Genomic DNA, 26,669 nt, shown 5'->3' with positions numbered 1-26,669 from the left:
AATGAGTGGACGCTGGTGTGCGAGACTCTCACACGTGACGCAAACGGCCCTATAGGCAGGACCACCTGCTGGAGAACGCGCGAGGGGGAGGGTGTCTTAATTGATCATCAATGAATGATATTTATAACTGTTTGGCTTATTGTTTGCTTAGTGTCCATTTGATAAGAATGAGGTAAAAGCGCCAAGCAAACGCATTGTTGATAAATTACTAAATTTCAACCTTTTTTGAAAATCTGTATCACCATTACATAAAAGCAAAAGCGAACAGTTGGTTGCGTGATGTTGTCAGTCAGTAAATTATCAAGTTGCGTTGTGCGTCTTTAGTTATTATAATGTATAATGTTCTCGGTCACATTTACATATTTTCATAATAAATTTGCACGAATTTGATGATTGAACATGGGTTTTGGGTTTTGAAGGTTATGGGGGAAAATTAATAAGAAATATTATAGAGACTCTGCACTATCAGTGGAGCAAATTTGTTATTAATCACAAATATACAATCACAGGTTGAAATATGCTCTTTGGATCAGTTGTTGTACCATGTAATTATATATTAATACATTATATATTTCTACATATTATATACAATACATATTTTCTGGTGTTGTTTTTATATTTAGCTAATTATATTTTCTATGCACTACCAGTCAAAAGTTTCTTCTGCTCACCAAGCCTGCATTTATTTGATCCAAAATACAGCAAAAGCAGCAATATTGTAAAATATTATTACTATTTAAAATAACTGTTTTCTGTTTGAATATATTTTAAAATGCAATTTATTCCTGAGATCAAAGCTAAATTTTCAGCATCATTACTCCTTCAGAAACCATTCTAATATGCTGATTTGCTGTTCAAGAGGTATTATTATTATTATTATCATCATCAATATTTAAAACAGTTGAGTACATTTTTAGGATTCTTTGACAAAAAGAAAGATCCAAATTTCAGCATTTATCTGAAAAAAAAAAAAACTTTTGTAACATTATACACTACACCATTCAAAAGCTTGGAGTCAGTATAATTTTTATTTTTAGGAAATTTTATTTTTAGAAATTAATATTTTTTATTTAGCAAGGATGCATTAAATTGATCAAAAGTGATTATAAGACATTTATAATGTTAAAAAAGATTTCTATTTCAGATAAATGCTGTTCTTCTGAACTTTCTATTCATCAAGGAAACCTGAAAATTTTCAAAATAATAATAAATGGTTTTTTTGAGCAGCAAATCAGAATGTTAGAATGATTTCTGAAGGAATATGTGAGTGGAGAAAAGATGCCAAAAATTCAGCTTTGAAACAAAAGGAATAAATTACATTTTAAAATATATTCAAATAGAAAACAGTTATTTTAAATAGTTAAAAAAAAAAAATTTCAATGTTTTTGCTGTACTTTTGGATCAAGTAAATGCAGGCTTGGCAAGCAGAAACTTGCCAAAAACATTAAAAATCTGACTATCCAAAAACTTTTGACTGGTAGCATACCTTATTTAAAATCTTAAATAAAACATTACAGTTACAATTACGTTACATTAGCTGGTCTTCATATTTGGTCTCCGCATATTCAAATCATAACTGCACCCAGGGCATCTCCACCTCTCCAAAGAGGGAAAGACTCTTGAAAGAGAAGTATCCAGCATGTCCAGATGTGAAGCTCAAGGCATTATGGTCAGTAAGTGTGAAGGATTCTCTGTGTGCATGCAGTCAGTCCAAACCCAGAGGCACAAAATCTCATGACAGACTCCAGGCTGTTGAGCTAATCTCTGGATGTGTGGCATACCAGAGCGCCATCCTACAACACCCTAGGGCACTGCAGTGGAAAAGATTCAAGACACGCACACATTGCCAAATGGAAGATACAAGGGAAATCAGTTTTCAGTCTGTTTTTGGATCTCTGTATCTTTCAAGAATATATTCCCGTTAAAATGATTATATTATTATCATCAATGTAGAAATCAGATCAATTTAGCATATTAGAATATACAATGCACTAAATCAATTTGTTTTTATTTCATTACATGAGGCTTGATATATTCTAGTTCACATATTCCAGATATGGTTAAGTGTCCAAATACTTTTTGAGGCCACTGTACAGTTAGAGTTTATATATATATATATATTTTTTTTTTCCTGTTGAACCTTTAGGCCCCCTAGTGGCTAATTGAACGAACTAAAAATAATCAATTGTCATTTTCTGTGTTATGTTCTCAGGATTGACCTTTAAAACAGTTGAGCTTTAAATTTACAGCAAACCACAATAAAGAAGCTAATAACCTTCAGTGTGGGTTACATTACAAATGACTTTCATTTCCTGCTGCTCACCTTTCCTCCAATGGCGCTACCTGCTCTTGACACATTTCATGGGCGCTGATGATGTCTGTGTTCTTCAGGACTCTGGGTCTCTGCAGCTCTACCACAGTGTCGTATACGCTATGTTTTGCAGTGTTCTCCTCATCTAGACTGTCTTTGCTGGACAGTTCTGTTAAAGCTGCTCTTCTGTTCCTCTGTCTGTCAGGTTGCTCAGAAGACTGAGCCCAGGAACTGAACTCCGTACCCTGAGTTAACATCCGCCATGTTCCAAGCGTGGCCAATCGGGCGGCTTTATTTTTGAAATAAAATGAGATGAACAGACTGACTTGAATAAATCATACTCATTACAGGGAAATTAAAGAAGTGATGCTTGGTATAGGGCCTATTATAAAGGACTAACTGGAAGCTCGTTTCAGCCACTGAATAAAAAATAAAAAAGGTTATTGTGACTCCTTATCTCACAATTATGACTTTATTTCTGAGTTTATATCTCAGAATTCTGACTTTATAACATGCAATTGTTACTTTACATCGCATAATTCTGACCTTATAACTCGTAATTGCTTATTTCAAGCAATCCTGACTTTATAACTCACAACTGCAAGTTTATATCTCACAATCCTGAGGAAAAAGTAAGATTTGCGAGCTTATATCTCACAATTATGACCTTATAATTCATAATTGCTTGTTTATATCACACAATTCTGGCTTTATAACTCGCAATTGCGAGTTTATGTCTCACAATTATGAGGAAAAACGTCAGATTTGCAAGTTTATATCTCACAATTCTGACTTTTTTGTAATTGCTTGTTTATATCACGCAATTGCGAACTCATATCTCACAATTCTGAGGGAAAAAGTCAGATTTTAGAGTTTATCTCGCAGTTCTGACCTTATAATTCGTAATTGCTTATTTATGGCACGCAATTTTGACTTTATGACTCGAGATTGCGCGTTTATATGTCACAATTACGAGAAAAAGTCGAGTTTGTATCAAGCAATTGCTTTAAAAAAGCCAGAATTGTGAGATAGAAAGTCGCAATTGCTTAAAAAAAAAACATGTTTCAGTGACGGAAACGGGGTTCCACAACTTCCTGTGATTTTTAGGCTATATAAAGTAATAACTGCTAAAAAAAAAATGCATTTTTGCATTGAGCGAAAAAACAACAATAAAACAACATGAAACAATTTCTCAACAATTCTTGCTACTACTGTAGTTTGCATATATTGATTTAAATACAAACACACATTATTAATGTTATTAACAGTGACAATAATAGGAATAAAAAAATGTGTAATGACTAAAAAAAAATTCTTATTGTAGTCAGCACTGCATTTTTTGTATTTAGGGTGCAGGAAAGCCTGTTTTGTCACGTGATAATTTTTTTTTAATTCAGACTTTTTTCCTCATAATTCTAAGTTTAGATGTCACAATTCAGACTATTTCCCTTATAATTCTGAATTTATATCTTACAATTCAGACTTTTTTTTCCCTCTGAATTGCTTGATATAAGCTCAGAATTGTTTTTTTTTATCCTTTATAAAAATAAAATAAAAGAAATTGTGGGACGTAAACTAACAATTAACTGAAAAAAAAAAAAACAGAATAGCAAAATTTTGAGGTGTAAACTCTGATAATATGGGATATAAATTTTGAATTGTAAGGAAAAAAGATCAAAATTGTACGATAAAAAGGCAATTACCTTTACTTATTTATTTAATTAATTTATTTTTATCCCATATCAAAAACAAGCTTCCATAGTAATGTAACCTAAACGTTTTTGTGAGATACACCCACTAAAACACGTCTCAGCTCATCATCACCTAAATGCCACTGAATGTCACTAAATCAAGTCATTCAAATCAACATCTATCATTAAAATAAGTTCAGAGTTCACTGTAATACAAACGAATAACAATCCACAACCCACTTAATGAAACACCAACCTCAAAAGAACATCCTACCATATATAAAAGTGGATTTTTTCTCCTTCCAGTCAGACTTATGCAGTGTTGGCCTCTTCATAGCCCTGTCTACTTGTTAACCACATGCAGCTCTATGAATGTTCACGATCCAGTTTTGCAGCCGTAACAGAGTATTCACAAAACGTGATCCTCATATTGTACAGACCATTGTAATAGTGAAACACACACTCAGGTTTTAAAGTTTGCAGCTGTGGAATGCGGAAAGGCTCATTAGTTATTTTCCTGTCTCATTAGTTAAAAGCCTTTATCAGCAGGTCAAAAGGCCTCAATCATCAGCTTGCATTTCATTGGATCATTTACAACCAAAATCTCAAGTAATCAGGAAGAGAATAATAAAACAGTTATAAAAGTTAAAAAGCACCTCTTGGTAAATATCAAAAGGCTTCCTTTGGTCTCATTTGTGGCAAAGCTAGAATTTCCCATCATGTTTGATGTTACTTCTGCATAATAGTGACAGAGATGTTTCTCTTTTATTAGTAGTAAATTTATTGAAAAAGAAAAACACAACCAGTAAGATTGTGCATCATATTTCACTGTCCAGAAATGTGTTACAGTTTTCTTTTTTCCCCCTCATTTTGCAGTGTTTTGTATCTCTATGTCTGGATTTGCACAAAGGACATGACTACACTATCAACATTTAAAAAGACTGTAATAGTTTCACCATCAACATGAACTTATGGAACAAAATTGATACAGGCTAATTATGTCAAACTACAGTTAGAAAAAACAGAGGCCAATTTAAAAATACAAATGAAAAAGAAAACAAAAACCAAACACTTGCTTCTTCATCGTATTTTACAACTTGTATTCACTTAGTGAGTAATAAAAAAATAAACATAACAAAAACCTTTTTCAGCACCATTTGCGTTTTCCTACACCCGACCGCATTTCATTCCACCAGAGCGAAACGTTCCAGTCCTATTCCTAAAGCACGTGTCTCAAAAGCATGCTAATAGGTTCCATCATTGTGACCGAAAGTACGTACAGAAATATTTTACAGTTTTCATTTGCATTGATGGGGGTGCAAGTAATATGCATTTAACAACAGCCGTGTTTATCCAGGCCTGTAACATGCAGGAAATAACCCATAGGGCTTGTTTATATGATTCATTTGCACTTCCAGTGGCGGTTCGCCATTAAAACGCATTTATACTCTGGGCTTTTACCGGGAAGAAATAGGCCAAAAATGTCCTGTTCAAAGGCCTTTTCATGATTTTGGTAACATCGACATGACGTCCTGCGTCTGTGAACCAATCAGAGGAGGACACGCATGGCACGACGGGCATAGAGCTCGTCTCAAGTTAATACAGCCCACTGACAGACTCGGAAAAGGCTACTGGGAAAAAAGGTTGGTCTTTGAATACATAATGTTCTGCATATTCAGTGAACGTACAAAAACAGAAGAAAAGTAAAACAGATGCATAAATCAACATTATTTGAAACTCATTTGGAATTTGCGAATCGACTGCTAAAGTGAAACTTTTTCAAAGATGACGCTGAAGTTCGGGCAGGAGAACACATTGTGCGACAAGAATAAGGTAGTATTCAACGGAAACCTGTTGCAAAGTCCTTAAATTGGCTCAAACAGGTTCATTCTCACGAGAAAAGGAAAGAAAAATCCACTTTGAGCTCTTTTTATGATGTATCGTGGTCCAAAGGGGCGGGCTGACGATAGAAAACCTATACAAAATGTGCGTACAGAACACCTGAAATACCAGTCCAACTGTGCACCTCTCACCTTCAAGATTTTTAACTCCTAAACCGTTTCAACCAGGCTTTCAGACCACCAGAGCTAAACATGGCACTGTGGGTGTAGGCCCGGGTTGGTACACCGGAGCTGATTAGAGATGGCAGAGGTGCCCGTGCTGGTGATGGGAGGCGACAGGCTGGTAGAAGTAGGAGAACCGGATGTTTTATGCTAGAAAGATGGGCTTAGCTGGGGCTGGATGGGGTGGACGAGCTGGTATCGGGCAGGGCGCTGGGTTGTTGGTCTCCCGGCGTGCTGTCTGCCTGTCTCTGGGCGATGGCGGCTGCCGAGTGCTTGCATTTGGATGAGCCACACTGGCAGCTGAACAGCTTCCCTTTAACGTCCCAAAAGTGATCGCCGTAATCAAACCTGGGAATGGGAGAGAAATTCTAATTTTTTGTTCTAATGCAAAATAAATGAGCATCAACAAACGGAACTAGCATATGGAGTCTATTAGTATTAATGAGTAAATGGACAGTGATCAGACCCGAGCTCGTCTCCGGCATTGATGTTCTTGCAGGCGAAGAACGCGATGTGAGGAAATCTGAGGTCCTGGTGAGAGGTGAACACTCGACAGGGGAACAGATTCGGCTCACACTGATGGTTTATGAAGCGGCTGATGTTGCCGTAGAAACGCGCATCAACGCAGTACATATCACCCACCTGCAACAGCAGCGACGGAAAATAAATTGAGAAGGTGTTTGCAGAGAGTCAGACTGAAGAAAACGGGATGTGAGATTTATTTAGTAGGGCTTAACAATAAAAATAAGCTGTCAACATTTTTTTTTATTGATGTAAAGAAAAAATAAAGAAGAACTACTTTATATATATAACTTTTTGCAAAATAAGTAAGATTTTTTTAATAAAAAAAACATGGTGAAATATTACAATTTAAAAGAATCATCTTCTGTTTCAATCTATCTATCCATCATATCTCTATATATATCTCTCCATCTATATTCTATTTCTTTTTATCTATCTATCTATCTATCTGTCTGTCTGTCTATCTATCTATCTATCATATCTCTATACATATCTCTCATCTATATTCTATACATTTCTATCTATCTATCTAATTTCTATACATATCTCCATCTATATTCTACACATTTCTATTTATATACTATAAATTTCTATTATCTATCTATCTATCTATCTAATTTCTATACATATCTCTCCATCTATAATATATACCTTTCCATCTATAATCTATACATTTCTATCTATAATCTATACATTTCTATCTATCTAATTTCTATACATATCTCCATCTATATTCTATACATTTCTATCTGTCCATCCACCCATCTATCATATTTCTATACATATCTATCCATCTATATCTATACATTTCTATCTATCTATCTATCTATCTATCTATCTATCTATCTCTCTATCTCTCTATCTAGCTCTCTATCATATTTACATACATCTATCCATCTATATTCTATACATTTCTATCTATCCATCCATCCACCCATATTTCTATACATATCTATCCATCTATACCTTTACATTTCTATCTATCCATCTACCTACCTATCTCTACTGTATACATATCCATACATCCATCCCTCTCTCTCTCTATATGTATATGTATATGTATATATATATATATATATATTTCCATCCATCTATCCACCTATCTATCCATCTATCCATCCATCCATCCATCCGAGTAAGCACTGCAGCCCAGATTTTATCCCAACAGTCCAACATCTGTCTTTACAAGACTACTGAAGCCCTAAAATACAAGTACCAACAGTATCATGGTACAGCCAAATAAATCATTCTTCTGTGCTGACAAGGGTCATCTAAAGGATTTATGTGAAATTTGCTTGCAGGCATGCAGATAATCCACTATTGACAGCAGCAGACAGGAGAGGTAATGTGATTTTGAAGGAGAGTCATCCTAGGATGGCGATACCTTGCTGTCCAGACTAAAAAGATAGGAGTCATTCTCTCTGACATCTGCTTCGGCGTCAGAGATGATCTCTCCCACGTATCTGTTGGAAGGAAATGAGACATTAGGGTACCAACACACTAAGCACACAATCATATCCATACTGACAGGCCTAAACAAACGTCTACAGAACAAACCACACACACATACAGACTAAAACTCATTCACAAGAAGATATGAAGACGGAACAGGCCTCAATGACCTTTAGAAGCATTATAAAGCTCAGAAATGATCTAAATAAGAAACTCACTCGCACACAAATGTTCCTTGCGGGATATCCTGTAACGTCTTGACACCCCAGCCCATCATCTGCGTCCTGAACAACTGCAGTCTTATCCTAAGAATTAAGAAGATACCACTCTATCAAGATCATACACTATAGTTGACAAACAAGTACTATATATGTGAGCACTAAATAGTTGGTCAGGGTGATTAATCGACTGATTTTTAAATGGTTAGTTCACCTTCAAATGAAAATTCTGTCATTAATTACTCATCCTTGTGCCTTTCCAAACACGTAAGTTTATCTTGGGAACACAAATTAAGATATTTTTGATGAAACCTAAGAGCTTTCTGACCCTACACAGACAGCAACACAACTGACATGTTCAAGGCCCAGAAAGCAAGTAAGGACATTTTTAACCAAAAATATCTTAATTTGTGTTCTGAAGATGAAGGAAGGTGAACTAGTGAACTACCCCTTTAAATTATTTTGTTTTTGAAGCACACATTATCTATTTTCAACAACTACTAGGTGATTTTTTTTAACAAAATAAAGTTCAGGATTTTATGTGTACACTTAATATATGTGAGGTACCTTAGTCCGTTCTGTACCACACGGTTTTTGCAGTTTCTCCAGCATGAGCAGGCATGGTTGCACTCAAATATAAGAGGGGGCTCCTCATTGCAAAACTCAGGCAGCAGTCGGCTCTCCTGACGCCACAAACAAAGCATTTGAACTCTCATACTAAAAAGCGCCTTGCAACAAAACTTAAACTTAATCTTTAAACAAAAAGTCAGTGGTTCTCAGCCATTCAAAACTCGCCATTGTGCTAGATGCTAGATTACTTCCAGTGTTTTTCACTGAATAAGATATTTCACATAAAAGACATTTACATATAGTTCACAAGAGAAAATAATAGTTTATATTTATAAAAATATCCTTCAGGGTCTCACAAATTCTTTGGATTTTCAGCATTTTTGTGTATTTGAACCCTTTCCAACAATGACTTTATGATCTTGAGATCCATCTTTTCACACTGAGGGACTCATATGCAACTATTCAAACACTCACTGATGCTCCAGAGAAAACAAGATGCATTAAGAGCCAGGGGGGTGAAAACTTTTGAATTTGAAGATCAGGGTAAATTTAACTTATTTTGTCTTCTGGGAAACATGTAAGTATCTTCTGTAGCTTCTGAAGGGCAGTATTAAATGAAAAAAAAATAAAAAATATTTAGGCAAAATAAGAAAAATGTGCACATCTTCATTCTGTTCAAAAGTTTTCACCCCCAGCTCTTAATGCATCGTTTCTCCTTCTGAAGTATCAGTGAATGATTGAACCTTCTGTAATAGTTGCATATGAGTCCCTCAGTTGTCCTCAGTGTGAAAAGATGGATCTCAAAATCATAGAGTCAAAAAAAAAAAAAAACACACAGCTGTGGATTATTCAAGTAACAACATAGTATTAAGAATCAAGTGTATGTAAACTTTTGAACGGGGTCATTTTTATAAATTCAACTTATTTTATCTTGTTAATTTAATCTTGTTAATGTAAATGCATTTTATGTGAAATATCTCATTCAGGTCAGTACTACACAAAAAAATAACATGCATTTTGTATTATCTATAATTATTAACAAATAATATCCCCAATTATTATGCAAAATAATTAACATTTTGCAGATTCTATGAGGTGTATGTAAACTTTTGAATCTCACTTGGCCTTGTACTTAGCTAGTTCCACCTCTAGGTGGTGATGTTTGCCAAGTCAAATGACATTAACAGAAATTTAGAGCTAGTAATTCATGTAACTGTGCTTTAAAATAACCCATAGATTCCCAATTTACAGATTTAACATTACAAGTGAATGACAGAGAGCTTTCCAGGTTCTATTGATGAAGTGCTTAGAAATAAAGAAGACTTACTTTATCATACCAGCAGCGCAGGCTGAGTTGGCCACACATGCAACCAGCTGAGGAGCAATCGTCTTTACAGACGCAGTACTGCAGAGTGAAATAACACCATAATACATCTTTTCCCTTTGTTTAGAGGTTTATTACTCATTTAAAGCTTTGTCTAATTCATATTTGTCTACAGCGCCAAAACGATTAATCATCATTCTTATATCAATGAGAGTTGGAAAGGGTTAAGCTAAATGTTCACCTGCAAATGGGTGATATTTTTGTCAATGTTCATTGGGGACGTCACACAGCTATCAGGGACATATTTGTAGTTGTCAGGACAGGGTTCGCTATCCACTGCATTCACACACGGGATTGGGACTTTCTCGTAGCCTCTGGCGATGTCCCTAAACACAATTACATAGTGGTTTATAGGTTAATTTAGGTCTGCTGTAGATTAAGATGTCAATAATGTGAACTGAAGTGAGATATGAATTAAGTGCATCTACCTGTTGAGAAGCTTCTCTACAGGGCCAGTCCGGTTGCTGTTAGCTTCTCTCTGCTTTTTGCTAGCTTGAAGGGCGTTCCAAACCTTCGAGCTCTGACTGCAACACTCCATGGGCGTCTCTCCCTCTTTGTTCTTTAGGCTTATGTCAGCCCCCCGTGACAGAAACAAGCTACAAAAAGAGGCATTTTGTCTTAGTTTTTGTCTCAGACATATTTTCATCCTCAGTGTAAATGTTTTGTATTGATTCAGAGGTGGAAACCAACTCTAAGGATGGAAAAAAAAAAAAAAAAAGTGTAATCCATCTTCTCCTGTGGCAATATTACATTTGGGACTCCAACCAATCACTGTAACTGCCTGCCACTGGATCAATAATAAAATCTGTCCAGGAAATGATGAGAGCCAGCCTTTATTGCTAGTGTCCAGTTCCAATAAATCTACATGACATTGATCCAGTCTCCAATAAAAAATGCAACTTTAAGCTGATTAGGATCTACACAAGCACCTGATTAGACTGCAGTACATCGGATATGGGTGTAATCCTGCAGTACAGTTATCTTCTAGGAGGATGGCTCAGATGTCTCTAAGTTGTAAATAAGCCTAACTCACTACAGACCCTGTGAGATTGAAAGGAAGTTTCCTAATCAGTCAGTATGTGGAGGTTTACGCACTTTACACAGTCAAGCCGGCCCTCCCGTGACGCTATGTGCGACGGTGAGTCTCCGTGGACGTTGATGGCGTTGAGATCACACTTGGCATCCAGCAGGATCTCAGCTATCTCCACACAGCCAGAGAATGCCGCCCAGTGCAAACAGATATTCTCCTCCTAGAATCAAAGTTGACGATTGCAACAGATTAAATACACTGTTTTTTAAACAGACTTGGCCAACTAAACCTACGCAAGAATTGAAATACTGTAAAACTGCAGGTAAAACTCCAAGGCTTACAGACCTTGTCTCGAATGTTGATATCAGCCCCTTTGGAGAGCAACAGTTTTACTTGGTCTACATGTTTGTACTCCGTGGCCCAAATCATTGCGGTCCAACCTCCATCATCCTGGAACAAGAAATGAAATCTCAGTCTTGACTCCAATATCTCCTATTGTCACAGCACCATTAATCTCAAAGATTATCAGGATTTTTACAACTTTGTTTTACTCATAAATACTATGCAATGAAATACTTTAGACTTTGGAATTACTTTAGAGTTTGGAATTAGAACGCTGCATATTCATTATAAAAATGCCCATGGCATTTCAAGGTTAGAAGTCTAGAAAACATACTTTTAAAATTAATAAAATATGTAAATTGAAATGCAAATCATTTAAGTAATCTTGAGGCCCTCTAACTACTACTGGTATATACCTTAAAACAGCATAAATATATAAATAAAACCATCAATTAATGAACATATGCTTTAAAGGAGAAGTCCACCTCCAGAACAAAAATTTACTCAACCCCCTTGTCATCCAAAATGTTCATGTCTTACTTTCTTCAGTTGTAAAGAAATTCTGTTTTTTGAGGAAAACATTTCAGGATTTTTCTCAATTTAAAAAGTAAATAAATAATAATATATTTATGAAAATAATTGATTGTTTCGCTAGATAAGACCCTTCTTCCTCGGCTGGGATTGTTTACAACCGCATTTTGGAAACTGCATTTTGGAAGTTCAAACTCGGGGCACCATATCAGTCCATTATATGGAGAAAAATCCTTAAATGTTTTCCTCAAAAAACAATTTCTTTACAACTGAAGAAAGAAAGACATAAATCTTGGATGACAAGGGGGTGAGTACATTAACTATAATTTTTTGTTGGAAGTGGACTTCTCCTTTAAGGTTAAGACAAAACTTTTTAGATAAATAAGTGAAACGTTCTTTATTCTGGTTATTAAAAGGGATAGTTCACCCAAAAATGAAAATTCTGTCAATAATTACGTATGAACGAAGGTCTTATGGGTTTGGAACAATGTGAGGGTAAGTAATTAATAATGACAGAATTTTCATTTTTGGGTGAATTATCCCTTTAAAAGCCAACAAAACAAAAATTATTTCCAAAGCAACAAAATATTTTCTACTGTGTTGCTCAGAGGAATTGCTGAGTCTTTTAAAAGTTATAAAAGAAAAAAATGGGAGTGCATCATTAACATGCCTTGTAAATTCCAAAGCCTTGCCAATTCCAGTATCATTAAAGTAGCAAAATAAAACTTTGAGAAAGTCATTACAAGAATGGTGGGAAAAAACAAACTTGTGTTGTCAAGATTTCAGAAAGATGGAGGAGTATTGAAATTCCTCAGATATGTTTGGCACAGTCTATTGACACAAATGGTGGAAAATCCCTAAAAACACCATCTCGCATTCTCAAAACATGACATATGTTAATATAACAGAAGGTCAAAAACCTGGCAGTTAATATCTACAAGGCCTGTAGACAGCAAATGTTGTACAATGCCGAAATGCCCAGTCTTAGCAGCGAGATGGAGACATGTTGAACCTTCAACATCCTGAAAAAAAAAAAACAAGATGTGATCAGTCTTCAAACAGAGTGAATGTTCCTCAAAAAGCTTTTGATTACAGAATGTTGTTCTAAACCAGAGGTGCCCAAACTGAGACATGGAGGGCCGGAGTCCTGTAGAGTTTAGCTCCAACTTGCCTTAACACACCTGCCTGGAAGTTTCTAGCATGCCTAGTAAGAGCTTGATTAGCTAGTTCAGGTGTGTCTCATTGGGGTTGGAGCTAAACTCTACAGGACACTGGCATTCCAGAAACAACTTTAGGCTCCCCTGTACTAAACAGAATGGTTTATCAACTCTCTTGCTTGTGGAAGCTGACCTTGTGAGAGACGATGGCTCCAGCCCTCAAAAGATAGCGCACAGTTTCAAGATGATTGTTCTCACAGGCCTCCATAAGGGGTGTCCGTTGGTCCTCATCACACATGTCAAGGTTTGCACCAGCCTGAAGAATAAGATCACTGATTTTAATGACAACGTTAAAGTCACTGAGGTTAAACTAGGCATGACACACCTTGATATAAGCTGTGATAAGTTAATACTAATCATTTGCCCTCACCTGCACTAGCATATGGCAGACTTCCTGATGACCTGCTTCAGCTGCTACATGGAGCGGTGTGCGTTTGTTTTGGCTTTCCATTTTGAAGTTAGGGTCTATCCCATCCACTGAGAATGACAAAGGAGGTTTCCAGCACAGAGAAGACAACCATGAATAAGACAAACAACCTTATTCATCTCTCTTACCCAACATCAGTAGGACCTTCTGCAGCTCCCCTTGTTTGGCAGAAAGGTACAGCTGCTTTGGGTGAAACCGAAGCTTCTTGGGTCTTGGAGAAGAAGAAATTATGGGAATGAGTCAGTGCAAGTTGTACGAGTTCATAATGAACAAATGATTGAATAGATGGTTTTCTTACTTCTCTGCATCTAGAGCCAGCAGGACACTTTCCAGAGTTTCTTTAGGTGGTCCTGTTGGAGATCCAATTCCAGATCCACCTCCTACAGATCCAGTTTTGGAGCCCAAAGGGGACACAGATGTGTCCTGTGACTGTGGAAGTTTAAGTAAGGTGCTGTCTGCTTTGCCTTCTCCAAGAAGAGAGAGCCGAGTGGACCTTTATTGACAAAGAAATCAATATTAACCCAAAAGCTGGAGAAACATGATAATCCAGAATGTCCTACCTAGGTACAGTTGAGGTCAAAAGTTTACATACACCTTGCAGAATCTGCTAAATGTTAGTTATTAATGTAGCATAATGTTAATTATGTTTAATGTATAATTATTTTACCAAAATAAGAGGGATCATACAAAATGCATGCTATTTTTTATTTAGTATTGGCCAGGATAAGACATTTCACATAAAAGGTGTTTACATATAGTCCACAAGAGAAAATAATAGTTGAATTAATAAAAATTACCCCGTTCAAAAGTTTACACACACTTGATTCTTGTGGTAGTTGCTCATGAGTCCCTTGTTAGTCCTGAACAGTTAAACTGCCTGCTGTTCTTCAGAAAAATCCTTCAGGTCCCACAAATTATTCATTTTTTCTGCATTTTTGTGTATTTGAACTCTTTCCAACAAAGACTACGATTTTGAGATCCATCTTTTCACACTGAGGACAACCGAGGGACTCATATACAACTATTACAGAAGGTCCAAATGCTCACTGATGCTCCAGAAGGAAAAATTATGCATTAAGAGGGGGGGGTGAAAACTTTTGAACACAATGAAGATTTGTACATTTTTCTTATTTTGCCTAAATACCACATTTTTTAAAATTTAGTACTGCCCTTCAAAAGCTACAGAAGATACTTACATGTTTCCCAGAAGACAAAATAAGTTACATTTTCCCTGATCTTCAAATTCAAAAGTTTTCACCCCCCCGGATCTTAACGCATTGTGTTTCCTTCTGAAGCATCAGTGAGCATTTGAACCTTCTGTAATAGTTGCATATGAGTGACTCAGTTGTCCTCAGTGTGAAAAGATGGATCTCAAAATCACACAGTCATTGTTGGAAAGGGTTTAAACACAAAAATTCTGAAAAAACAAACAATTTGTGGGACCTGAAGGATTTTTTTGAAGAACAGCGGGCAGTTTAACTGTTCAGGACAAACAAGGGACTTATGAACAACTACCACTAAACAAACAAAAACAAAAAAACACAGCTGTGGATCAAGCGTATGCAAACTTTTGAACTGGGTCATTTTTATAAATTCAACTATTATTTTCTTTTGTGGACAATATGTAAACATCTTTCATGCGAAATGTCAGTACTAAATAACACGCATTTTGTATGATTTTGGTAAAATAATTAACATTTTGCAGATCCTTCAAGGTGTATGTACTTTTGACCTTAACTGTACACAACATTAAACAGCTTGCACATACCCTCCAGTGGTGGTGTCCGCTTTGCCCTCTGAGGTGCTAGGTGTGCAAGGGCCGTGGGTGAGAGGCACAGTAGACGTCGTATCGGCCTTGGCAATGGTGACCTCTTTCGCCTTGCTGACCTCCTCTCCACAGTGTGGACAAAAGCTCTGACCGTTGAGCACCGAGGCACAGGCTCGATGAAACCGGTGGGAGATGTTCACCTCTGGCTGGCACTCCATGAAGACACCCTACACGATGGCCACATGAAATACCTTCATGAGTGTTTTGCTCAAATGTGGCTGAAGTAAAAACTCTGGAGCTTTTCAGACACATGCACTCAGTGAATTTCTTGGCCATTGGCTTGTCATGCTGAAACCCAATCAAAGACCTAAAACGTTCTCTTGGGTAAAGCCAAAGACTCACGGCTCTGCAAAAGAAGCCACAGCCTGGGCAGCACTGATGTTTGACCATGCCCGTGCGATGGTCCTCACACAGAACCAGCAGTTGGACTGAGTTTGAAGGCCTCATCATCTCGTGCTTCAGCACTGCGCTCTGACAACGGATCAGCTACCCCCAGAACAACAGGGAACCAATTAGAATAGAGTTCAGAACCTCGGCTTTTAAAAAAAAAGAGTAAAAAAACGTGTATTGCAACATGAAACAAAATAAAGATGCCAAGTATTCAGCAGTTAGATGAATCCTAGGACCTTCTGTACCTGTAAACCGTACCTGTATTCAGACAGTATATAGCAGGTTTTCCTAACTCTGGCTCTCAACCCCAATCAACCACCTGAACAAGCTAATAAAAATCTTCAGGATTACTAGAAAAGACCTCAATGGCCAGAGTTGAGAATCCCTGTTATATACCAAGAAAATGTATTCCTGTAAATGCAATCACTGCCACCATCTACATAAGGGCAATCACCTCACCTGCCCGTCAATGCTTTCAGTCGCCATACACTTCCTGTCCGCAAGCGTGAGAATCTCTCGGCTCTTAGGCATCTCCATTCGACAGCTGCAAAGAGGCAGTTCCTGCACCATGTCAGCATCTGTGCTCACCACTGACCCTGAAACAGCTAAGAAACACCATCCGTAAGACTCTAATAATCAAGAAAGAGCTGAAAGACCATCATTTTGGAAACACAGATGGCAGAAAGTCAATGTTTCTTCAGACAGCACATAGATAGCACAAACTGCTTTAGGATTGCTCGTCAATAGACACATGGCCACCAGGGGGCATCATATCAGTTGAGTCTTGATGACTCATTTTATCCAAGATGGAGGCCACCACAAAGGCCTTGCAATAATCAAGCTCTGAACTTTACACAAATGCGGCTTTCAGGATGCTGAGCTCGAAACCAATCAAACGGAATAGCTTATGACACAAAAATCTGATTTGTAACCTGATAAAGCAGCCAAACTAGTAAACTTGAACTTGACTTAAAGAAATGAATAGACTACAGCTTGAAAAGACAAATTTATAAAGCATTTAACCAGAAACAGACTTCATAGCACTTCCTCATAGTCAAAAAGCAAACCATTGTTTAAATTTGCAAGATCATTTAATGCTTTCCCAAGCTAAATAGAGAACTAATATACCACAGGATTCAATTTCACCTGTACTCGGAGATGTCAGCAAGGCTTCCTGTGCCACTAGGTTGAGAGAGTCTATTGGGACTTCTTTATACTCTTTCTTGTTGTCAGAAGGGGCTGATGGGGAGCTCTGGCTCTCAGATTGAGACTGGGACTCCATTCCTGGAGTTATGGTGGGATAGACATAAAGAGATTTGTACAGCATTAACAGCTGAGGTGTTGCCCTACAGCAGATATTTGAGGAAAACATGCATTTTGGCATTTGCTGTACCTGAAAGTCCTTCTGTTTTCGTTTTCAATTTCCTCTTGCGTTTCCTTGATGGTCTGAGCCAGGCGTGGTCCCCCTTGACTTTCTTTTTCCATTTCTTTTTCAAACTGGACTCTGAACTCTGAGGAGGACAGAAGTAACTTACAGTCCATAAATTGAAACAAAGCATTATCTCAGATCTGTGACGCACACTGGTCTCAAAGCATACGCAATATTAGATAATGTTTGTGATCTCACCAAGTCTGATTCATTCCCTTCCTCTTCACCTTCGCCCTCTGGTGACTCCTCAGACTCCTGTTCTTCTTCAAGAGGCTTTTGAATTAAAAATGAACGAATAAACATCCTTTTAGGGGAACGTAGTGACTAGATGCTACTCTACTTGTTCAATGAACAAGTCATTTGGACAAAAAATCCAGGAAAGTAACTGACAAGAATGGATGGCTCATGAGCTTTGTTGCTGAATTCCCACCTGAGAAACTGAAGCTATCTTGGGTCCCTCCTGAGAGGCTTTGGCTCCATCCTCTCTGACCAGCTCCTCATCCTCCTCCGTGTCTTCTCCTTCCTCGGATTCTTCATCATCAGACTCATTCTCCATTCTCTCGCCATTCACATGCACAGCTTCCTTTGCCTGCTGTGAAGCCAAGGAATAAAAAGACTGGCATTGGACGTCAACATTCACGTCTTGGCTTTAAGAAGTACTGAAAAAGTCAACCAATTAGCAATGCAAAAACTTTAAAGGAAAAGATCACTCCCAGAATGAAAATTGCATGACAATTTACTCACCCCCCTTGTCATCCAGGATGCTTCTGGTATTTCTTTCTTCAACTGATTAAGGTTTTTAAGGAAAACATTCCAGGATTTTTCTGGACTTCAGTGGGGAACAGCAGGTTGAAGCTCCGAACTGCAGTTTCAATGCAGCTTCAAAGGGCTCTACACAATCCCAGCCGAGGAATAAGTGTCTTATCTAGTGAAACGATCCGTCATTTTCTAAGAAAAATACAAATTTATATACGTTTTAATCACAAATGCTCCTCTTTTGTACGAGCTGGACTTGACGCATTACGTAAACACATTGGACAGTTCACGCGTGACGTAGGCAAGAGTACTGACCCAGTGTTTACAAAGCGAATGTGCAAAGAAAGTCAAACGCCCTTTACAAAAAAAAGGTAGAACAACCAAAGTACACAGACGTAGAACTAACCGTGTTTCACTTTTCCAGCGTGAATACGCAATTTCTGAAGACGTATAGCACATTCAGAGCTAGTGCAAGACGAGCATTTGTGGTTAAAAAGTATATAGATTTTTGTTTTTTTAAGAAAATGACCAATCGTTTTGCTAGATAAGATCCTTATTCCTCAGCTGGAATCGTGTAAAGCCCTTTGAAGCTGCACTGAAAGTCCAATTTGGATCTTCAACCTGTTGGCTCTCATTGAAGTCTATTGTATGGAGAAAATTCCTGGAATGTTTTCCTCAAAAACCCTTAATTTCTTTGCAACTGAAGAAAGACAGACATGAACATCCTGGATGAAATGGGGGTGAGTAAATTATCAGGATTTTTTTTATTCTGGAAGTGAACTTCTCCTTTAAAATAAGATTACTAATGTTTAAAACTCAGTCTAACAATCTAAGCAACTACTTGAAGATTACGTTTAACAACACAATATGAAAGGTAGTTTTTCACTCTTTAGATGTGAATCTGGTGGTCTGATCTCTGACCTGAGGGTTGGCTGGAGACTGAGACATTCGTTGAAACATCTCCAGAACTGTGCGTTGTTTCAAGACTTTGTTTTTCTTCTTGGGCACAAGACTATACGTTCCCATCTTTCTTTTCTTCTTCCTTGACACGGCTGCTACTGAGGGAGAGACAGGTCTGGGTTCAACTGTCAATGCATAAAGAGAGAATTCTAGTATACAGGCCTGGATTCAAGCAATTGTTTGTAAAACAATGTGATCATTTTAATTAAAAACTCTAAAATGTAGGTCAAATTAACTACGTTTCAGTTTGAATTTAAACCGTGTGATGTAAATTCTGCTGCCAACTTGGTGCCATCAAAACTTCTTTAAGAAACACAATAAGTAAGCTAATTACAATTTTACCAGACATTTACATTTATACACTATTTTCCAGGCAGAAATAAAAGCAAAGACAGTAGCTGGGTTAAACTGTGTCTTTTGTAAATTTGAAAATATGTGATCCTGCTAAATTTTACATCAATAATTGTACATCAAGCTGAAAAAATAAGCTTCAATTGATGTATGGTTTGTTAGGATATGACAACATTTGGCTGAAATACAACAATTTGAAAATCTGGAATCTGAGGGTGCAAAAAAAAAATCAAAGTATTGAGAAAATCGCCTTAAAAGTTGTCCAAATTAAGTTCTTAGCAATGCATTACTAATCAAAAAAGTTTTGATATATTTACAGTAGGAAATCTGCAAAATATCTTCATGGAACATGATCTTCACTTAATATCCTAATGATTTTTGGCAAATAATTTTGACCCATATAATGTATTGTTGGTTATTGCTACAAATATACCCGTGCTACTTAGGACTGGTTTTGAGGTAAAATGTATGTCAAATTAGGTAAAGGTAGGTCAAATCTCTAACTTTTTGCACAGATATATGTAAATATAATGTAAATTTAATACCACATCAAAACAGAGTTTTTTTTGGATTCAAAGAAATACAGTGTATAACCTGTTTGTGGCTTGGCTGGTGTGGTGTTCAGTACAGATGTGGCGTCAGTTTGGCTTTGAGGTAGCTGATTCTGGACTGGAGATGGCTGAGGCTGCACTGCCTCTGGTTTACTCAGACTGTCATCTTTCACCACGACTGGCTCCTTATTTTCCCTATTCAAAAGCTAAAGGAGGAACAGAAATGCGATTATATGTATCCATGACTCATGAGCAGACCTAAAAAAAAAAAAAAAAGACCAAAACGCCATCGTAGGATGTTCAGTGCTGAACGCACTGACGTCATGACTAGTGCAGCTGATGTAGAAGAATTTTTCACTGCGGTAAATCCTCATTACCTTTAGTGTCTGGTTCGATGCCGGCCTTGACATAGTTTTGCGTGCACGATGTATCGTTGGCGGGGGTGTATTCGATACTATGCCGTTTTTAGTCTCTGTTTCCGCTCGCCTCTCTGTCGGGCTCGGACCTGGGCTTGCAGCACTGTTTGAAGAACCCTGGTCTGAGGCTCGCAATGTAGAAGCAGAAGGTGGCGAGCTTTTAGTCCCATGCCCCGATGTGGAACCCCCTACGGGGGACCAGTTAGTCCTGTGTGGGGCCGATACTGTGTCTTCCTGCTGTTTGCTTAGAATATATCCATTGCTGCCCACTGTTGAGCCATGGGGCGGCTCAGTCTCCGACAGTCCGTTCTCCATGGTTGAGGATCGGGCTGGTGACCCTTGTGCAGAGAGGTTCTGTTCAGTTCTCTTTGTGTCCATGTTTTCATAGGTCCCATTCAACTCAGTGGCCTCTCTGAGAGGGTCGGCTTGCCCGTTCGAGTGATCTTCATCTCCTCCTATAAGAAACAGAACAGAGGAAGATGACTTGATTTCATGATCTTAAGAGTTCAGAGATTCCAGGTTCAAAACAAGCTGACATCAAAAATAAATCAAAAATTGTGCTTCAAGTAAAAGTAAGACACTTGCAATGGAAGTAAATGGCACCAGAGACCAGAAGCTAATATTTTATGTTAAAGCACTTAAATTAATTCTTCCATTTAAAGTTTTTCTATTTAAGTTTTGCAATAAACAAACAAATAAATAAATAAAACAGGCTAAAGAATAAGCAAAAGTGAGTCAAGATGTAGTTATCAGAACAAATTCAGTATTTACCCTCGTCTTGATCACTGCGAGACTCTTTTGTCCCTTCGGACTTCATGGTTTCCCTCTTGCCTGAATTCCCATTGGCCAAACTGGAGGGCTGAAAACAAGCACACAGTTGAATTATTGTGTTTCCATAACATATAGAAAAAAAAATGTGTATATCAAACTATGAGAATCAGAGCATTTACAAATAATACATCTTATAAAAAAAAGAGGAAAGAGTACATGAAGCCAACTGATGAAACTTCACAACGTCCAAGGCAGGCTAATGGCAGGAATAACCTGTCTAAAACAATTATACTGGTAATGAGGCTGAAAGCAGATCAAATTAAGATCTGAATCCAAATTAAATCTAAAAATAGCAGATAATCATTATGGCCATTGGCAACAAAACATAAACACTAGCGAGAAAGAAAAAAAAAAAAAAAACATGGAGACATCCCTTGGGAATGTGAGAGGCTTATCCCAAAGGTTCAGTCTGAACAACATCTGAATAACAAGGGCTTTGATTGGCTGAGCTTTGAGCTGTCAATCACTCCCGAGTCAATATTTTCAAGAGACTCAATATCTCCCAGTGCTTTAAGCCATGACTGGTTTCAACAAAAGTCTACAGGCTCATTACACCTAAAAACGCCATGTCTGAAAATGAAAATGAACCAGTTATGACCAGACCCAATAATATCATGACATAACACTGAGGCCCAGCATGCTCTCGTTCCCTAATTGCACCCTTTTTTTTCTCTCTCCCGTTCATTTTACATGTTCTGGTTGAATTAGTCACTTTCGTTCTTGGTTACTTTTCCAATGAAAGCCTGACAAAGCCCATGTGGAACATCTCTCCTGCTTTGGTAAGTGAAACAAAACAAACCACTGGCAACAAATCCCCATTTCAGCAAGTAGATTCAGATCTCCCTGCAAAAACAAATTCGGGAAAGAGCCGAGACTTCATGGAAAGGCTTCTCTAACAGTGCATGGTGAGTCCAAGAAAATGCCCCTAGATGGATACAACAAAAAAATAAAGAAAGTGAAAAAAATGCTTGTACCATCAGGATGCCACATCCTTGAAATCTAACAAAATCACAAGAAAACGCAAGTCTAGAAAGAGTGTCCGTTGCCCAGAGGTCTCGTTTCTAAAGACAATGTACATCTACAGGATGTAGATCCAGTCGGACAGAGTAGATCAAGCTCACTTTGGCCTAGGAAGTCACCTGAGATCATGCATAATCCTTTGAGCTACTCCTCAACTTACTACCAGGAGAAACCTGCAACAACGTCAGGTGATCACCTGCATCAAGGATTCCAGCTTCGCCCAATTTGCTTGTCATTGAAGAAGCATGTTTCAAATAAACCCTTGAGAGGAAACAAACAGCAAGGAGGCATGAGGTGATGAGACAGACTTGTTGATTTTTTTTGTCTGGAAGCAAAGACGTCCTCGAGCCATGCAACTGAAGTGGTGCATCCAGTCTCACTCACACACCAGCCTCCAACTACTGGAGAGAATCTCTGCGACCAGGCTCAGAAAGGAAGAGGTAGGTCACAGGGTGCAGTAATTACAAGCAAATCCAAGCATTCCCCCACCGTTTGTCCCCTCCCCCACCCCAGCCCCGATCCCCAGACCTCATCTGATTGGCAGACACACCGGCTGCCTTCCGTTGCACAGCCAGAAAATGTCTGCCGCTCGTTGGAGCTGCTCTTGCAACAAAGGAGGTCGTGTGGCTTTCTGTTCCTCTCTCTCACCACCAGGGGAGCCATTTCATAATAAGAGTCCCTGCCCAAACCAGGCAAGATCTGCCCCAGTGACACCACAAAGACCCTGTTACACCTTATCAAATCAGTCCAACAGACGGTGGTTAAACTCTGAGGTCTGTCACATTGGGATCATTCTGTTGCAAAACGTCTCTAGTGCAGTGTTCCCCAACCATTTTTGTCTTCTGTGCCTCAACCGCCCCATCAGTAAGACTCAAGCACGCCTCCATCCAAAGTACCAGCAAATTTATTCACGAACGAAATCCAGATTAACAAGTCATTTGCAGTCTTTGTACAGTGGCATGTAATTAGCACCAAAGCTCAATTTATACAAGCAAAACATTCAGTCATTAGTAGAAACATTAATGAGAAGAAGAGTAAAGAAATCTGCTTCTGTCTGAAGTCTTTATAAATGACTATCTACGACTGCCTTACTATTTAATTGCATTGCTTTGTTGAATAAGAAACAATGCGTTAACCAATTAATGACAAAAACGAATCAGAAGATTTATCATATTTAAACACAACGTTTCTATTTGAAGTCATAATGTGTAATATTTGTTAGTCCCCCTGGTTTGGATTCTAGAAATTAGAGCATCATTATTATCTTAAGAAAAAACATACTTAATAGCTGAAAGGCCTCAAGAAGCAAAAGTCTTGGCACATTAGAAAAAAAAAAAAAGAGTTTCGGAAAAGATAGTTGCACAAAATGATCTCTAGTTACAAAAGTGGTTTTAAATCGCTAACAATAGTTACTGATTAGAAACTGTTATATATGGACTGACACGGTGTTATCTAGTAAGCCACAACGGTCAACTAATAACAACCATTTAGGTAAGTTGACTAGAGTATTCCATTTTTCTAATTTTCCTTTAAGCTTTCATATTTAATTAACCTGTTGTTCTTTAGCTGTTAGAAAGTTTGTAAGTTCAGAATAGAGAATAATAATCATTTTATAAAACATTTCACTTCATTTTGTTGGACAACTGGGAGAAATGCATTCAGCCACAAACAATGTACACTAGCTTCAGATGTTAAAGGGAACTTACGTGCACACCAAGTTCCCTACTGCCTCCAAAACTAAAACCAGTCTAGACTTTGGCAGTTTAGAGGCCTAAGTGCAAGAATATGTACATATGCAAATCTGCAGCTGATTTCGAGAATCTGGCACCATCACCACGTTGCACAAGGTCACAGATGCTCTGGCCCGATAACTGCAGCTAGTATATCCTGATCTATTGGCATTTCTAGCATGCATGGTCACAGTTTCACAGGAAGAACTTGGCACAGGCATATCTGAAGTGCTCAACAACCAATAAAGCTGAATTTTCCACCATCGTCCATTTACAGCATCTCCCCAAATCATGTCAAGGCCTTTTACGTCATCAATATATTTCAAACCATTACCTCCAGTGATCTTTTCGTCGCCAAAACATTTTTCAAGCAGACCAGCTGAAATGGATCCCAGATATCAGCTCCCACATTCCTCTCATTGAGAGAAAAGCATTTGACTGCGATGATCCAGTTGTTTCCCTGGATCTCCCCCTACAGGCCAAAGACGGAACTTGCTCAGTAGAGCAAAGAGGAGGGAAGGGCCTTCTGCTCCTTTCCACCATGTTGTAACCAGTGTTTACTGATACGACGAGCCAGACAGGGAACATTTTCCACTGGATATGGGGTACTGGATTGGGATTTGGCTAGACTGGGGATAGCAGACCAACATCAATGTGTGGCGAGCAACACATTTAGAGCTTGTAGGTAAAGAATCGAGATTTAACAAATAATTAAGAACTGAATCTATATATTGGGGTTTGCAAAAAAACAAACTCTGAATACAACAACTTCTCAATGTCATTTTTTCTCATGCACCACAATACAGTAGACTAAATCAGCTTACCGTTTTATTGAAAGCTAGATAAGATATAGTTTTTCTCTCTAATGACCTATTTTGCTGTCTATGGAGAGCGTAATTCTCCATCAACAAACAGGTTTTTTCATTCAACATGCGTATGATCAGCTTCTCCGGTATCTGGTAAGAATTAATCAGCCACCCGGTGATTTTTAAGACTTGATTTCATTAATCTGAGCTGTGGATTCAGGGTTAAACGGTGACCAGGGATTGTATCATGCCGTTCGGCAGCAGAGATCAAAGTGCAAACAACAAAACCACACAAGGATTTTGTTGACCTCACCTCTCTAATAGTTTCAATACACGCTGCAAGCTGAGAGCGCAATGTCTTAATGAGGACATATGAAATATGATTCACACCTTCATTTCAGTTTAATATGCAGTTACGTGTGCAAGCAAACGTCAGAGCTGAAGGGAATGTACGGTGTGTCAGCTGTGGCTGTGACTCGTATATGAATGGCAATCGATGAAAATACCAAAATGCAAACCAAGGCAATGTAGCAACAAGGAGTGAAACCATTTGAAAACACATTACAAAACGAAGCCAAAATACATATGCCTCTGTGTTTGGTCAGTTGCCATTTGGAGGAATAAAAATCCCAGGAAATAAGAAGGTCAGAAAAAAAAACAACAACAACAGGCCTCATTCTTTAGGTCTCACAGCAAAGACTAACCACTAAACTGTGTCATCAGTCTTGTCACAGAACCTGTTTCTTGTTAAAGCCTCTTTACAACTGGACGGTTTCAAAGAGTTCTCTCTGGAAACATACAAAAAAGCATGTTTTAAGATTTACTGTAGTCTCCTCAACATTGGCAGCCTAGGATCTCTCAACAGGCCTGGGCCTGCAAATTTTTGTTCCTTCCTGAACAATCTGTCTATGTTTGGAATAGCATACTACCACACTACTCTAACAATTTGGTATGCATACTACAAAAAATATGCATGAAATGAAATTACTTACAATGGCAAAAAGTGGAAAAACAACAGAGCACACAATGAGAAATACTGTATCCCACAATGCAATGCCTTTACAATTAACTTTTCCAGTGTTACAAATGAACCAAAAGCAACATCAGACATTTTCACCATCAACATTTGATCCGAATACCAAAAATGAAAACATTTTTAGAAAAACTTGTGTAAAATGTGATTATCTGCACTAGTTTAAAAATGTGTGCAAAGTCTGACAATGTAGTATACTAAAGATCGAAGCATTTTCTCTCTATTGTGATGCATCTCCAAGTGAAACAGCTTCTCAAATGAAAAAAAAAAAAGTAGGACAGGACTAGGATTGTCTGGATTGTTTACATCGTTGAACCGGTGCAATATGTCATCGAAGAAGAGATGTTGTTCTGAGGGCAATTTTTGATTAAATAATTAAAAAATAAATAAATAAAAAATAACGACATGCATGGATAAGTCATTTCTAATACCTGTAACATCTGATAAAAAATAAGAATTGAAAATGTAGATTTCATCATGGCTTTATTAAAGAAAAAGCGTGCAGAATGTTTTGGGACGCTTGATAAGTCTCCACTCTTTAAAGGCATCTAAAATTCTCTAGATCCAGATCAATAAAGATGTCAAAACAGGCAGAGCAAGCAAATACAAACTGAGGAAAGCTCCAGGACGCCAAGAGAGACTATTCAAAATTAGATGCGAGCATATAAAAACGAAGAACCACTTGCTTGCTGCCCAGTATTCAGAAACCTCTCCTCTTCCCTTGCTTTATATTTGTCTAAAGATTCATGCCAACAGAAGCAACCATCTGACCACAGACGCCATTAATCCTCAGGATTTTTCTCAAGACTT

The 26,669-nt window shown here is 37.8% G+C and overlaps 1 protein-coding gene across 11 annotated transcripts in view; it reads right to left on the bottom strand.

Annotated features, from left to right (window-relative positions):
- Positions 1-4,927: 4,927 nt before the first annotated feature.
- ehmt1b (euchromatic histone-lysine N-methyltransferase 1b) overlaps positions 4,928-26,669 on the bottom strand; it is a 36,664-nt gene continuing 14,922 nt past the window's right edge. For 4 of the 11 annotated variants that reach the window (XM_051093539.1, XM_051093537.1, XM_051093545.1 and 1 more), the window contains exons 2-27: positions 21,211-21,298; positions 20,401-20,894; positions 20,067-20,229; positions 19,083-19,246; positions 17,836-17,997; positions 17,604-17,678; positions 17,370-17,487; positions 17,123-17,260; positions 16,436-16,581; positions 15,929-16,072; positions 15,527-15,753; positions 14,057-14,251; positions 13,887-13,969; positions 13,702-13,808; positions 13,465-13,587; positions 13,035-13,136; positions 11,587-11,691; positions 11,307-11,461; positions 10,640-10,807; positions 10,393-10,537; positions 10,155-10,232; positions 8,825-8,940; positions 8,258-8,344; positions 7,972-8,050; positions 6,532-6,707; positions 4,928-6,413 (exon numbers count right to left, since the gene is read on the bottom strand). In XM_051093539.1, coding sequence (XP_050949496.1) covers positions 6,230-6,413; positions 6,532-6,707; positions 7,972-8,050; positions 8,258-8,344; positions 8,825-8,940; positions 10,155-10,232; positions 10,393-10,537; positions 10,640-10,807; positions 11,307-11,461; positions 11,587-11,691; positions 13,035-13,136; positions 13,465-13,587; positions 13,702-13,808; positions 13,887-13,969; positions 14,057-14,251; positions 15,527-15,753; positions 15,929-16,072; positions 16,436-16,581; positions 17,123-17,260; positions 17,370-17,487; positions 17,604-17,678; positions 17,836-17,997; positions 19,083-19,246; positions 20,067-20,229; positions 20,401-20,894; positions 21,211-21,298 — 3,822 coding nt within the window. In that variant the 3' untranslated portion in view covers positions 4,928-6,229. Of the gene's footprint in view, positions 6,414-6,531; positions 6,708-7,971; positions 8,051-8,257; positions 8,345-8,824; positions 8,941-10,154; positions 10,233-10,392; positions 10,538-10,639; positions 10,808-11,306; positions 11,462-11,586; positions 11,692-13,034; positions 13,137-13,464; positions 13,588-13,701; positions 13,809-13,886; positions 13,970-14,056; positions 14,252-15,526; positions 15,754-15,928; positions 16,073-16,435; positions 16,582-17,122; positions 17,261-17,369; positions 17,488-17,603; positions 17,679-17,835; positions 17,998-18,149; positions 18,309-19,082; positions 19,247-20,066; positions 20,230-20,400; positions 20,895-21,210; positions 21,299-22,486; positions 22,768-26,669 lie in introns of those variants that run through there. The other 7 variants (XM_051093543.1, XM_051093542.1, XM_051093538.1 and 4 more) reach the window with 7 other exon arrangements.

This window comes from Labeo rohita, chromosome 21 (genome assembly GCF_022985175.1).
Source record: "Labeo rohita strain BAU-BD-2019 chromosome 21, IGBB_LRoh.1.0, whole genome shotgun sequence".
Taxonomy (NCBI): Eukaryota; Metazoa; Chordata; class Actinopteri; order Cypriniformes; family Cyprinidae; genus Labeo; species Labeo rohita.
The sequence above is the reverse complement of the archived record's forward strand: the minus strand, read 5'-3'. Positions and strand labels throughout refer to the sequence as shown.